At 46.6% G+C, this 14,499-nt stretch overlaps 1 protein-coding gene across 1 annotated transcript in view; it reads left to right on the forward strand.

The window, feature by feature from the left end:
* Positions 1-13,740, forward strand: part of ATP12A (ATPase H+/K+ transporting non-gastric alpha2 subunit) — a 28,197-nt gene extending 14,457 nt beyond the window's left edge. The window contains exons 11-23 of the mRNA XM_066254841.1: positions 143-277; positions 3,231-3,423; positions 4,347-4,522; positions 5,234-5,370; positions 8,884-9,034; positions 10,277-10,445; positions 10,533-10,687; positions 11,058-11,181; positions 11,349-11,494; positions 12,376-12,509; positions 12,664-12,765; positions 13,188-13,279; positions 13,359-13,740. Coding sequence (XP_066110938.1) covers positions 143-277; positions 3,231-3,423; positions 4,347-4,522; positions 5,234-5,370; positions 8,884-9,034; positions 10,277-10,445; positions 10,533-10,687; positions 11,058-11,181; positions 11,349-11,494; positions 12,376-12,509; positions 12,664-12,765; positions 13,188-13,279; positions 13,359-13,387 — 1,743 coding nt within the window. The 3' untranslated portion in view covers positions 13,388-13,740. The remainder of the gene's footprint in view (positions 1-142; positions 278-3,230; positions 3,424-4,346; positions 4,523-5,233; positions 5,371-8,883; positions 9,035-10,276; positions 10,446-10,532; positions 10,688-11,057; positions 11,182-11,348; positions 11,495-12,375; positions 12,510-12,663; positions 12,766-13,187; positions 13,280-13,358) is intronic.
* Positions 13,741-14,499: the final 759 nt, after the last annotated feature.

The following is a 14,499-nucleotide window of genomic DNA, read 5'->3' on the forward strand; positions in this document are numbered from 1 at the left end:
CATTGGCTCAAGTAAGGGGTTACTTGGTCTGCTGAAGGCCCATGGTCAAGGCACATAAAAAAAAAAGATTTTAAAAATAACCTCAAAAGAACCAGATTATGTGCTGCAAATATATATTTTTTAAATCTCTTTTGATTCCCAGAGAGTTGTTGTAGGAGATGCCTCAGAAACTGCTCTTTTGAAATTCTCAGAGGTGATTTTGGGTGACGTGATGGAAATTAGAAAAAGAAACCACAAAGTAGCAGAAATCCCTTTTAACTCGACCAACAAATTTCAGGTGAGTTGCTGCTCACAACTGAATCTGTGTTATCACGAGAATTACATTTCTACCTGTAATACCTTTAGATTAGTTCAGATTTTGAATGACACTTCACTTCAGAACTAGTCCTCCTAGGTGGACGGCCTAAGCATCTGGTAAACCCAGGACAGGATTCCCTTGCTGGCCTTCTTCCTCTGCCTGAGGCAGGTAGAGAAGAAGAATCTTGTCTGCTGGCTGCTCCTAGAACAATCTATCTCTATTAGAGACACACTCACACACACCTTCACTCATGCACACATGTCCCGTGGTGTGACTTGCACAAGTGAGGGGCAGTAGCCAAGGACAAAGGGGGAAGGGGGACACTGACTGTGCCTTCAGTCTGTGTGAGGTGCTTCACATACGTTGTCTCATCGATCCTCACTATAAGGGTATGAAACAGGACTGATTACTCCCAGTTTATAGATAACAAAACAGGCCCCTGAGTGTGTTGCTGTCACCAGACTCACACCAGCATCTAAGTGGAACAACCAATTTTCACATCTGTCTGACTCCTGTGTGCAGGCCATGTGAGGAAAGCCTTGCCCTTCATGAAACAGCTGAATTCCATTTCTGCCCCGTAGGGGTCTTCTTTCCGCTCATTTCTCAGGAAGAAAATGGCAGCTCTTGCTTGGTTGTCTCCCTTCATTTTGGGGTGGCGAACAAACAAACACCCTCATCCTCCCGGTGTTTAGATAAATGACAGTGTAGCCCAAGGTCCTGCTGCCAAAGGACTTTCCAGTAGACTCCAGAGCTGAGAGTGGGCATTATGATTTGTTCTTTCATTAACAAGAAAGTGTATAAATAGGATAGCCATGTTTGTGTCAGAGTTTCCAGTGACAACCCTGCCATTTTGTTTGGCTTGAAAAGAACTGTTTGTTGCAAGTATCTTTGTGGATAATGGGCCAGTGAAGTTGGCCTCTATGGTTGCAGTTAGCCAAATAGACAACCAACAAAAGTGTGTGATGTCAAATGTTACAGCTAGGAAAGCAGATCTCTCATTTAAAACTTAAGTGAAAATAGAATGAGTCACAATCCTAAAATATCCATAGTTACCATGGTCTGTGTGCTAGTTTCCATGTGTGCTAAATCACTTGATTCTCCTCACAGCTCTGTAAGGCAGAAAGTGAAGTACAGAGCTTTCTCAACAGCTGGTGAGGCCTGAGCCAACACTCACCAGAGCCAGGCAGTCTGTGTTTGTTCAGATGAGGCTGGGTGGCCTCGAAGTTGGGGGCTTCCCTCGGCACATGAGAAATAAGAAAAAGCAGGTCCCATGAGGCCTCGGGTACAAAAAGTGGAGGGAGAATATGGGCTACAGAGAGAGAGTTAGAAAAGAGAGAGGCCTGTGTGTGTCCTTGCTGAAGAGGCCTCTTTGGATGTTGTTGGTGCCATTTTAACTCTACACTTGAGCAACACTCAGCCCTGAACAAAGAGCATTAGAGGTCATGACCTTGGAAGGTTTGGGGCATTTGTTCCCCTGAGGGAAACAGAGCAGAAAGTCCATGTCTTATTGGCCTTAGAACAGCAAATTCCCAAACTGAGATCGGTCCGTGAAGAAATTTTCAGTAGTTTATGGCAAATTGGATTTCTAGAACAATATTTTGTAAAGGTTTAGGTGAAGATGAATGTGTTTCACGATTATCCTTATATCTGGTGTGATCAGGATGGGGGCTTGCACCTGCCAACCTGAATTAAACCCCAGGTCAGCCACCTGTTAGTGTGTGACCTCATACGAGTCATTTATCCTTTCTACTGAGTTTCCTTCCTTGTAAAACATGGTTCGAGTACTCACAGACTTAGGGCAGTTTTGAGAATTACATGAGTAACTATGTGAGCACTTAGAACAACACACAATATATGTGTTTATTATTTCTACTTTTTAAGTGTTAAAATGCTCTCTTTGAGAAAATGATAGTGATAGTAGATGGGAGCTTTTCTGTTTGGTTTGCTTTTAGTTTTGATTGTTAGTTGCTTTTTAATGTCTTCATTTGGCCATTAAAAAAAAAAAAAGCTAACAAACCTATGCTTGTCCTTTATTTTTTTTTATTGTACTCATCTCTGATACTTGAAATCTAAGAACTACCGATTTAGAATCAACTGATAGACCCAAAACGGTACGATATTTCTTTAAAACTTAGTCATTCTCTCTCATATGCTCCAGCTTCCTGAAATTCCTTTCGAGGGCTTAGAAGAATACCTGGTATATAATAAGGGCTACGTAAGACTTAGCCATTCACTATTGTCTACACATTTTTTTCACACTTTTCCCAATTATCTTATTAGGATGAATCTAGAAGGAGAATTATTAGGTCAAAGGGTATTGGTGTTAGAATTGTGATACGTGTTCCTCAGCTGTCCTCCTGAAAGCTCAGACATAGCCTGCCCACTCCTTCATACCTTTACCACTTCCTGTCATATACAGGCAGGAAATCTGGATGCATGTGGAGCTGAAGAGGCACAGGAAAGCCTGCTGCCTTCGCACCTGCCTGAGCCCAGAACAGCTCGGCTCTGAAATGCTGTTGCTCACGACAGGGAGGGAGAGATGGGAGGAGAAATGAGGTAGCTAACAGCCCCTGATCCCCACAGGCACCCCTGAAGTTCTTGTTCAAGGCAGAGGATGTCACAAGCCACACCTATTCTCCCTAACACAGTCACTAAGTTTGGACTCAACCTCAACGTGCCTTGCTGGGCTGGGACTACGTGGCTAAGTCCACATCTCTTGCACATCCCTTAGTCAGAAAATGGAAAGGAGGAAACCTGCCTATAGAATTCCTTCTTTACATTTCAAGGATAAGCAGCCCAGTGACAGGAAGGGTTGCTTTCCATCCTGTCAAGCTGCTAATGAAAAGGTCTGCACAGTTCAGGCCTCGTGGAACGGAGACAGTGTCACGATACGCTAGCATGGTGTACTTATGCTCACTTCCTTTCCTCCCAGCTCTCCATACACGAGACAGAGGACCCCGTCGACAAGCGCTTCCTCATGGTGATGAAGGGGGCCCCCGAGAAGGTCTTAGAGAAGTGCAGCACCATCATGGTCAATGGCCAGGAGCAACCTCTGGACAGGAGCATGGCCGAGGCCTTCAACACTGCCTACATGGAGCTGGGAGGTCTAGGGGAGCGCGTGCTGGGTGAGCTCTTGGTGGCAGACCCTTATGTGTTACCTGTTCAGTGCCAGGCTCTGTGCCGAGTCAGGGCACAAGATGAGACAGGCTGACCATATAGCACAGTAGCTAGACTCACAAGAAGAAGAACAGCACAGCACAGGTAGTCTTTTCAGGGCAAGCCTGATACCCATCTAACTAGAGTCGCTCTAGAAACCTCACATTTGACCACTTAGAGCCTGTGCTTTTCTGAATCATGTAGCACAGTGGGCCATGATGAGAATAAATTTGATCTGAAAGCTAATGAGGAAGTCACAAGAACTGGGAAGTCCCACCAGACACGGGGATCTTTTCACCTCAACCTGTGAGAGCCAGATGCTGTCTGAGTAAAAACTGCTTCTACTCTGCTCCTGGTGGCCTTTCTCTTACTTGTCTTGATTAAGGACTGAGCTCCTTATCCCTAGTGCCCCAGATTCTTTCTTCTGTGTGTGCAGTAGCACATGCTGTTTTATCTGTCCACCACCCCAGTCATCCATAATGCCTCTCCCAAGACTTGACTCACATACAACCTCCTTGGTGAACTCTTTCTTGACTCCCCGGGTGGTTGGAATGTAGCTCTCCTCAGTAACACTCGCCATGCTCTATTACGCTTATCTCTTTATGTCTCTGTCTCCACACTCCACGGGGACATCCTCAGAAGTAAAGGCTGTCTAGTCTTGGTCTTCATAGCCCTAGAACATAACAGAGAATCTAATTGGTATGTGAATTATTTTTGGATAAACTATGCCTTTGCTAAAAACAACCATGCATTGTGGAATTGAAAGAATAAAATTCTTGTAGACTCTGTTGATAAAAGAGTAAAGGACTGAGTGTGTATGAAAATGTTCCTCCCTTTCTTGTGTCATTTCATAGCCTAGTTTCACTGACTTCCAAATTCACGGGCATTCCAGGTTTCTGTCATCTCTACCTGCCAGCAGACAAGTTTCCAAAAACCTATTCATTTGATGTTGATGCCATGAATTTTCCCATGTCCAATCTCTGTTTTGTGGGGCTCTTGTCAATGATCGATCCTCCTCGGTCCACTGTCCCTGATGCAGTCACCAAATGCCGGAGTGCAGGGATCAAGGTGGGAGTTATCTTCCTGACTTAAAAAGTCCTCCAAGTATATTGTTTCTCTTCCTAAGAACATTTGTTAAAAGAGATAGTCAGTGGTGAGGTCTCTTCAAGTAAATATAATTCCCTTTTTAAAAATTTCTACTTTTACCATACTAAGATATCAGTAACTGTGCAATAAAAGCAAAATGATTATGTCTGTGTAGAATAAACCACAATTGTCATAGCAGTGAAAAGAAAGCTAACTCCCTGTGCCACCAAGTAGCCATATTTTGCCCAAAACTATGATAGACAATAAAATGTTTTATTACTATATCTTGAGGTTCAGCCTCTGTAATCCATTTGCCTTCATGATACTGAAGCCAAAATCTGCATTCCTTTACCATATTAATATCAAGACTGTTGAAGCCACATGAGGCTGTCCCAGGTAGATGGCTGCCAGCCCTTTCACAAATAAAGCAACATCAAAGGGAAAGGCTTTCCTCTAATCAGACGAGGAAGTGCAGGAAGCTAGGAGCAAGGACAAACCCAGTGGGATCAGTGTGTCCTTCAAAAGCAGTTGTATTTTTTATCTAAAGATCAAGAATTACATGTATGGGCAGACCACAGTTGTCACTAACCATGCTCTACTAAGTCATAGTAGAGTAAGCAATACTGAACTGCCCCTACTCTGGTCAGCCAGTTCCTCATCATCCCCATGCCTTTCTCCATGTTTGTGTTCCAGGTTATCATGGTTACAGGCGATCATCCAATTACAGCCAAAGCTATTGCCAAAAGTGTAGGTATCATTTCAGCCAACAGTGAGACTGTGGAAGACATTGCAAAACGCCTCAACATTGCCGTGGAACAAGTTAACAAACGGTAAGTAAGCACAGAACCCACATGGCAGAAACTCAAGTTCGGTGGGACTCTGTTAACTCTAAAGAGCTGTGCTGTTCGGAGCTAATCACCCTTTTGCCAAATATTCTTAGGGTGATATAGTTCATATATCATTCATTCACTAATAATTTATTACTATTATTATTATTATTATTAAGAGGCAGGGACACAGAGAGACAGGCTCCTGCATGCACCCCAACTGGGATCCACCCAGCAAGCCCCCTATGGGGTGATGCTCTGCCCATCTGGGGCTGCTGCTCCATTGCTCAGCAACTGAGCTATCTTAGCACCTGCGAGGAGGCCATGGTACTACCCTCAGCGCACAGGGCCAACTTGCTTGAACAATTCAAGCTGTGGCTGTGGAAGGAGAAGAGGGAAGGTGTGGAGGGGTGGAGAAGCAGATGGGTGCTTCTCCTGTGTTCCCTGACCAGGAATCAAACCTGGTACTTCCACACACCAAGCTGATGCTCTACTGCTGAGCACACCTGCCAGGGCCCATTCACTCATAATTTTATTGAGCACTTACTATGTGCCAGGCACTATATTAATACCACAAAAATTATCCTTTATGTATTCCTTGTATGGAATTTTTCAAACCCCAATAAACTAGATCTAAAAACTTAAGAACTCAATTTAGGCCCTGGCCGGTTGGCTCAATGGTAGAGTGTCGGCCTGGCATGCAGGAGTCCTGGGTTCGATTCCTGGCCAGGGCACACAGGAGAAGCGCCCATCTGCTTCTCCATCCCTCCTCCTCTCCTTCCTCTCTGTCTCTTTCTTCCCCTCCCACAGCCGAGGCTCCATTGGAGCAAAGTCGGCCCGAGCACTGAGGATGGCTCTGTGGCCTCTGCCTCAGGTGCTAGAATGGCTCTGGTTGCAACAGAGCGACGCCCCAGATGGGCAGAGCATCACCCCCTGGTGGGCATGCCGGGTGGATCCTGGTTGGACGCATGCGGGAGTCTGTCTCACTGCCTCCCCGTTTCCAACTTCAGAAAAATACAAAAAACAAAACAAAACCAAAAAAACCCATCAAACAAACAAACAAACAAACAAAAAACTTAAGTACTCAATTTATAGTGAGAAAAACTGAAACAAAAAGTTGATATGAAACGACTTCCCAGTGATGCAGCCATATAACCTGGAATATTAAGAACCCTTTAGGTTTCCTTCCTTCCTCCCTCCCTCCCTCCCTCCCTCCCTCCCTCCCTCCCTCCCTCCCTCCCTCCCTCCCTCCCTCCCTCCCTTTCTTCCTTCCTTCTGTCCTTCTTCCTTCCTTCTTTCCTTCCTTCCTTCCTCCCTCCCTCCCTCCCTTCCTCTCTTCCTTCCTTCCTTCTGTCCTTCCTTCCTTCTTTCCTTTCTTCCTCCCTCCCTACTTCCCTCCTTCCCTTCCTCCCTACCTCTCTTCCTTTTCTCCCTTCCTTCCTCCCTTCCTTCTTTTCATTCTTTTTGGTAGTAAATATAATGAAAGCTTCCCAAGGAAAAACTCAGTTTTTCCTGGTGTTAATTCTTTTCCCAACTAATTGTTGAGCACCAACTATATACCAGGCACCTTGCTACACAGTGGAAGTACAGTAACAAACAGACTAGACACTATCCCCACCCTGTGGGAGTTTCTTCCTTTCTATCTAACCAGAGGGGCAGAAAACTCAAAACTGATTGTGTTATGATCAGTACAATGAAGGAGACACACTGGTTAGAGGAACTGGCAGTGTGTGGAGAGTTAGCTGATAATTTAAATGATTAAAGATGGCAGGTATCAGTGTGAAAATAAAGGTCATTGGCTTTTTATACTTTCATGCATGTGGGAGAAACAGGGAAAGACCAGTGAACCTCTTCTAATATACCCAAGCATTCCCACGTTTTAGGAATACAGAGTTAGCTGGTAGGTAATAAATTATCTCCTGGTGAACATATTACTAATTAAAACAACCAACCAGAGTTATAGCCCCTGGGCACAACAACAGTGTGTGAACTGTTGTGTCTTCTCCTTTGTAGAAATAACAGTCATCTACTGAAAGTAGTTTAGAGCTTTTGTTTATTTGGATTTTTCTGGGTTTTTTTCTTTTTTGTTAGTTTGTTTTGTGGCAGAGACAGAGAGCGTCAGAGAGAGGGACTGATAGGGACAGACAGTGAGGAAGGGAGAGAGATGAGGAAACATGAATTCTTCATTGCGGCTCCTTAGTTGTTCATTGATTGATTTCTCATATATGCCTTGACGGGGGAGCTTCAACAAACCGAGTAACCCCTTGCTCGAGCCTGCGACCTTGGGCTCAAGCTGGTGAGTTTTTGCTCAAACCAGATGAGCCCGCGCTCAAGCTGGCGACCTCGGGGTCTCGAACCTGGGTTCTCAGCATCCCAGTCTGACGCTCTATCCACTGCACCACCACCTGGTCAGGCTGTTTTGTTTTTTAAAATAATAGTTTTATGCATTTTCATACAAGTCACCACACTGAACAGGAAAGTGGGGTAGGTCCTTTTTTGAATGTTATCAGTTATCTACCTTATCAGCTCTCACTTCATGCTCATATAATAAGTGAATATTTGCAGCTGTGGGGGTGGGGTGAAGGGCAGAACCATCCTTTCCTTTTTATCTTTTATATTTTCTTACCAGAACTTAGGAAGACTTGTGATTTGAGTCAGGCAGTAGAATTTCAATATTTAGCACCAGCAGGAAAAAAACAGACTTAAAAAAAAAGCTCAAAACTTAAAAAATATAAAGAAAAAGGCATTCAATATTTTGTACAGTGTGTTTAAGCTGAGATTTAAAGAGTGAAATGTGGAAAGTTAGTCAAGGAAAGGTGAGGTCGGAAGACCTGTGAAGGCCTTTGGGCCAGGGAGGGCATGTCGGCTGGGAACTGAGTGGTCTAGTGGGCTGGGAGGAGGGCCACAGGGGCCCGAGGCTCAACAGCATGGGCTGCACCTGGAGTCTGCTCTGAGCACAGTAGAAAGTCTCTAAAGAATTCTAGCAGCGATAACACAACCAGATCTGAATCATCAGTAGTTTCTAGAACCTTCCTTTTAGAGTAAGCAGAAAAGAAGGTCTTCTTCCTCAAAGAAGACCTCAATAAATTTATTTTCCTACATAGCTCATTGTATAGTAGATATTCTATAAATCTGAAATAAACAACAACAAGGAATTGTTACCCATGTTTTGGTATAAGCTGAATCCACACACCCAAAACATACAAACAGGCATTTTTTTTTTCATCCTCTGTTTACTTGTTAAGTAAAACATTGCCCAGGAAGTACCAGCCCTCACCCATTCCTGTCAGGAAAATGCTATATGGGGGAAATGGCCTTCTTTTTAGCCTTGGTTTACTGTCTTGAAGTGGAGGCCAAAGTGTCCCCAGTACTCAGAACCCCTGTCAGCCCACTAGAGTATTGGGTATCAAGGACTTTGGGTTCCCAGTGAAGTCAAAGAAGCTTTAGCCTACGTCCTGCCTGGAACAGTGTTTCAGCTGACCTTTGGTCTCACCCAGTTCCTTTTGGCCCTTCTAGGGATGCTAAAGCCACAGTGGTGACCGGCATGGAGCTGAAGGACATGAGTGCGGACCAGCTGGACGAGGTCCTAACCAGCTTCCCGGAGATTGTCTTCGCCCGAACATCTCCCCAGCAGAAGCTGATCATCGTGGAGGGCTGTCAGAGGCAGGTGCGTGGGCAACAGTGCCCAAAGGGCCTCCTAGTCTGTTGCCATTCTGCAGGGAACTGCAGGTCAGGGACTCAGATCCCAGCTCTAGGCTTGGTGCCTTTCAGCCTCTTGAGACAGTTCCTTGCCTATCCTCATCACCTCACATTGCTACCTCTTGGGCTGATCCTCTGCCCTCTTTAGAGTCCCTCCCATACGCAGCTGCATGCTCTCTAAAGGACAGGGAAGCATCTGGCACTATGGTAGGTGTGGGTATAGAAACATTTAAAATGCAAGATAGAGAACAAAAATGTACAGATAAAAGATACAAAATATAGAGTTATCCCTCAGTATCCTTAGAGCAGGGGTCCCCAAACTACGGCCCGCAGGCCGCATGCGGCCCCCTGAGGCCATTTATCTAGCCCCCGCCGCACTTCTGGAAGGGGCACCTCTTTCATTGGTGGTCAGTGTGAGGAGCATAGTTCCCATTGAAATACTGGTCAGTTTGTTGATTTAAATTTACTTGTTCTTTATTTTAAATATTGTATTTGTTCTCGTTTTGTTTTTTATTTTAAAATAAGATATGTGCAGCGTGCATAGGGATTTGTTCATAGTTTTTTTTATAGTCTGGCCCTCCAACGGTCTGAGGGACAGTGAACTGGCCCCTGGTGTAAAAAGTTTGGGGACCCCTGCCTTAGAGGATTAGTTCAGAGACCCCCCCCTCCCCAGTACCAAAACCCACAGATGCTCAAGTCCCATATAAAAAATAGTGTTATCTGCATATAACCCATATTTACCTGTAACTTATGTTCACATATAACCTATATTTTTACCCAGCCTACATGTGAATAGAGGCTACAATAGGGTGTGCCCATACATCACCTCATTTCTGTGGCATCAACATAGTGCTTGGCATGTGGCAAATTCAAGTTTCAATTATGGGGACTTTCTGGGGGTTGTTTTTCTGAATACTTTTGATTCTTGGTTGAATCTTCAGATGGGAAACCTGTGGATACAGAGGGCCAAAGTTATCCCTCTCACCTCCCAACACATTGATTTTAATTATTTAAACACGTCTTATTTGGCGTTCATTGTCTGGCATCTGGGATTTCTCATATTTTCTTTTCCTCAAAACACCCAAACGGGGCTCTTTGTCTCCACTCTAGCTGTCTTCCACCCTCAAGACAAAAGGGAGACAGTGGTCACCGAACCTGTGACCCCGCAGTTCTGCTCACTTCCATTTTCTCTTTGTGTCCCTGTGCATAGGATGCAGTTGTTGCTGTGACTGGGGATGGAGTGAATGACTCTCCAGCTCTAAAGAAGGCAGATATTGGGATTGCCATGGGGATAGCAGGTTCAGATGCTGCCAAAAATGCAGCCGACATGGTCTTGCTGGATGACAACTTTGCATCCATAGTCACCGGGGTGGAAGAAGGTGTGTCGTCTACTTCCAAGTGGTCTTGCTGAAAACTGGGGTAACCGGGGGTAACCTTGTCTTATAAGGAGAAGCATCTTTGCCTAGGTCGTCTGATCTTTGACAACCTCAAGAAGACCATCGCATATACACTGACCAAGAACATTGCTGAGCTGTGCCCTTTTTTGATCTACATCATAATTGGCGTGCCCCTACCCATAGGCACCATCACCATCTTGTTCATTGACTTGGGCACAGACATTGTAAGTAGCACTACAGGGAATAGGACCAAGGACCTGGGAGAGAAGCACTGTGATCCAGGGGCATACCAACAGGGGAGGAGATGGTAGGATAAACTTGCCCCTGAGGGCAGGATGACTTAAAACACATTGTATAGAACTGGCAGCACATGGTGGTGATGGAAAGCTGATTGATTTTTAAAGCTGAGTGTTCTTAGATTCTCTGCAGACAACGTATCACCCTTGCCTTCACCCTTGATAGGCCAGTTCCGTAACCCACTACCACCTTCCACCATCACCCCACCTGCCTCCAGGCCATGGACCATACCCTTGCTGTCTTCTCACGGTAGAGCACAGCGTCTAAGGGGTGGACTTTATGGACTCTCTCCTCCAGGTTCCTTCCATTGCCTTGGCTTATGAGAAAGCTGAAAGTGACATTATGAATAGGAAGCCTCGCCACAAGAAGAAGGATCGACTGGTGAACAAGCCGCTTGCCCTATATTCTTATCTGCACATCGGTAGGAGGAGGACATGTCCTGTCACCCAGGGGACCACCCAGTTACAGTCAGAAGCTGTGTTTTTTCTTGTGGGGTGGGGCTGGGGTGGGAGGAGGAACCGTGAGGAGAGTGAGGACAGGGCAGTTTTGCAGTCATGTGGAACCTGCATCCTAGCCTTCTTCTCTCAGGGCTCATGCAGTCCCTGGGAGCGTTTCTTGTGTACTTCACCGTGTATGCACAGGAGGGCTTCAGACCCAGGACCCTCGTTAGCCTCCGGGTGGAGTGGGAGCAGGACTCTGTGAACAGCTTGGAAGATAGCTACGGACAAGAATGGGTAAGGAGGGGCCCTGCCTTCACCATCCTCCCGCCCCTCCCTTCCTGTCACTGTCCTGCCTGGGCTGTCAAAGAACTTATGTTTCCCTGGAGGGCCTTAGTCACACAGAGCAGATGAAAGTTTTCTAAGTTTACAAGGATTCTGGGCCCTGGGTGACATTGCTGTCTCATTGGCCAGGACCCGCCTCATCTCTTGAATGTGATGCCTAGAGGTCACTTTTTTTTTTTTTTTTTGTATTTTTCTGAAGCTGGAAACGGGGAGAGACAGTCAGACAGACTCCCCGCATGCGCCCGACCGGGATCCACCCGGCACGCCCACCAGGGGCGACGCTCTGCCCCTCGGGGCGTCGCTCTGTCGCAACCAGAGCCACCCTAGCGCCTGGGGCAGAGGCCAAGGAGCCATCCCCAGCGCCCAGGCCATCTTTGCTCCAATGGAGCCTTGGCTGCGGGAGGGGAAGAGAGAGACAGAGAGGAAGGAGAGGGGGAGGGGTGGAGAAGCAGATGGGCGCTTCTCCTGTGTGCCCTGGCTGGGAATCGAACCCGGGTCCCCCGCACGCCAGGCTGACGCTCTACCACTGAGCCAACCAGCCAGGGCCCTAGAGGTCACTTTTTTAAGGGAAGAGTAGCCAGTCCAACAGTGCCCATAGCTGGGCCAAATCAATTAGGTTAGCATCTTTTCCTGCTCCTGTGGTTTAAAAACAAACTAACAAAAAACAAAAAACCCAATACAACAAACTATGTTTCTTTCCAAACACAAGGAAGTGATCCTCTCTCAGTCTCAGGAAGGTGGGGAAAGTAGAGCTTCACCGAACTGTGTGGAAATCTCCCTGAAGTTTTTCCCTGGGGCGTCTCTTGGTCTCTTCTCTCCCTGTCCCCTGACAGACCCATTACCAGAGGAAATACCTAGAGTGGACAGGCTACACGGCTTTCTTTGTTGGCATCATGGTCCAGCAAATAGCAGATCTGATCATCAGGAAAACCCGAAGGAATTCCATCTTCCAGCAGGGTCTCTTCAGGTACTGCCTGCATCCCACCTCAGAGGTCCCCCTGGGCCTCAGCTTCCCGGTGATGAGGCAGCAGAGCATGCAAGGCGTTGACTCTGGGGAGCGCAGGGAGTGTGGTCCTGGGCCATGAGAATTCCGAATCTCCATGCTGTAATGTTTCTTGTAGAAATAAAGTCATCTGGGTGGGAATTGCCTCCCAGATTATCATCGCTCTGATCCTCTCCTACGGCCTCGGAAGCATCACAGCCCTGAATTTCACCATGCTCCGGTGAGTCCCTTCAATGGTGGGGAGGAAAGGGCCAGCCCTGCTCTGAGCTGTCCTCGCCTAAATCAACATTAGGACTTGGGGGGAGGGGGGTTCCCCTCCAGTCTTTCAAAAGAGATAAAACCGAGTCCATTCCATTTGAACCAGAGGCTTTGACCTACTAATTTTCTTGAAGAAGAAATGGGTTTCCCACACCTCACCATCCCATCTCTACCCTCACCCAACAGTTCACCTCAAAGGCAGATGCTACTTCTAGTGGTCAGAATCCAGGTTAAATAAGAAACTTTCTAGTTTCACATTGTGTGACCCAGTGGATCTGTTGATCTTCCCAGTGAGGCAGAAAAATGAAAGGGAGCCCTCTTGGCCGGGGCTGGGCCCTCCTTTCCCTCAGGTGCATTCAGTTCACCTTCCGCTTCTGCCTGCAGGCCTCAGTACTGGTTTGTGGCCGTGCCCCACGCCATTCTCATCTGGGTGTACGACGAGGTGCGCAAACTCTTCATCAGACTCTACCCTGGAAGTAAGTGGTAGGATGATTTTGAAACTGCCTATCCACTTCAAAAGACTGCCCATTTCTAACTCACTTTCTTCCTCTGCAGGCTGGTGGGATAAGAACATGTATTATTAAGACCACCCACTTCCCGAGCCTCCTGCCAGCACATGGGGCCGTCCCCTCCATCTCCAGGCTGCAGCAGGGCCCTCAGAATGCGCACAGAAAGCAGAAGGCAAAGGAAAGACCCCTCCACATGTTTTATACTTTAATGCAGAGATTCAACTGTTTATGTGTGATTTTTCATCTCCATATACACCTCCTTATTGGAAAAGATGTGAATTTCAGGGCAAACAGATGTATTTCTATGTATATAAAGCTCACTCACCTGAAATAGCCTTGGGTAATCCAGACATCAGCTGGAGTCTCCCTGATCCCTAAGCTCTCACAGGACTGCTCATACCTCCTTTCCACACCCTGTTAAAAGGTCCAACAACTTCCCAAACATTTCTGTGAATTTCTGGAGAACTTATATTTTCACAGTGACCTTGCTCATAGAGGCCAGTGCAGCTGCAGGTTTGTAAGAGATGGAAGTGACGGTAGGTTTACATTACCGCAACACAGACAACCTCAGTTTTGACTTTGAGAGGTCCTTCTTAAAGGTCCTCAGCCACCTAGTTGCACCACCTCAACCGTCCTTGGTGCTCTCCCTCCTACTAATGTGACCCCTCTTCCCCTCCCACAGCCCTCCACCCCTACTTCCTGCTGCTCCAAAATGAGCTTCCAGTCCATCATACACATCTTGTTCCAGATGCTCCCCTGACCCAAAGGCGTTTTATTTCCCAGGATTCAGCCTCAGTAGAGAGCTGTCATTTGAAACAGTGATACTTCTTTCTTGTAAAACAGCTGCAAAGCACCTTCCAGCACTCATTTTATGTCTGCCATGTATCATCCCTTAACTTAGGTTAATTCATGCAAGAGACATACATCCCTGTTGACAGCCCCAAGAGAGGCCTCATTTTTTTTTTTTTTTTTTTTTGTATTTTTCTGAAGTTGGAAACGGGGAGGCAGTCAGACAGACTCCCGCATGCACCCGACCAGTATCCACCCGGCATGCCCACCAGGGGGCGATGCTCTGTTGCAACCGGAGCCATTCTAGCGCCTGAGGCAGAGGCCATAGAGCCATCCTCAGCGCCAGGGCCAACTTTGCTCCAATGGAGCCTTGGCTGCGGCAGGGGAAGAGAGAGACA

Source organism: Saccopteryx bilineata, chromosome 2, assembly GCF_036850765.1.
Source record: "Saccopteryx bilineata isolate mSacBil1 chromosome 2, mSacBil1_pri_phased_curated, whole genome shotgun sequence".
Classification (NCBI taxonomy): domain Eukaryota; kingdom Metazoa; phylum Chordata; class Mammalia; order Chiroptera; family Emballonuridae; genus Saccopteryx; species Saccopteryx bilineata.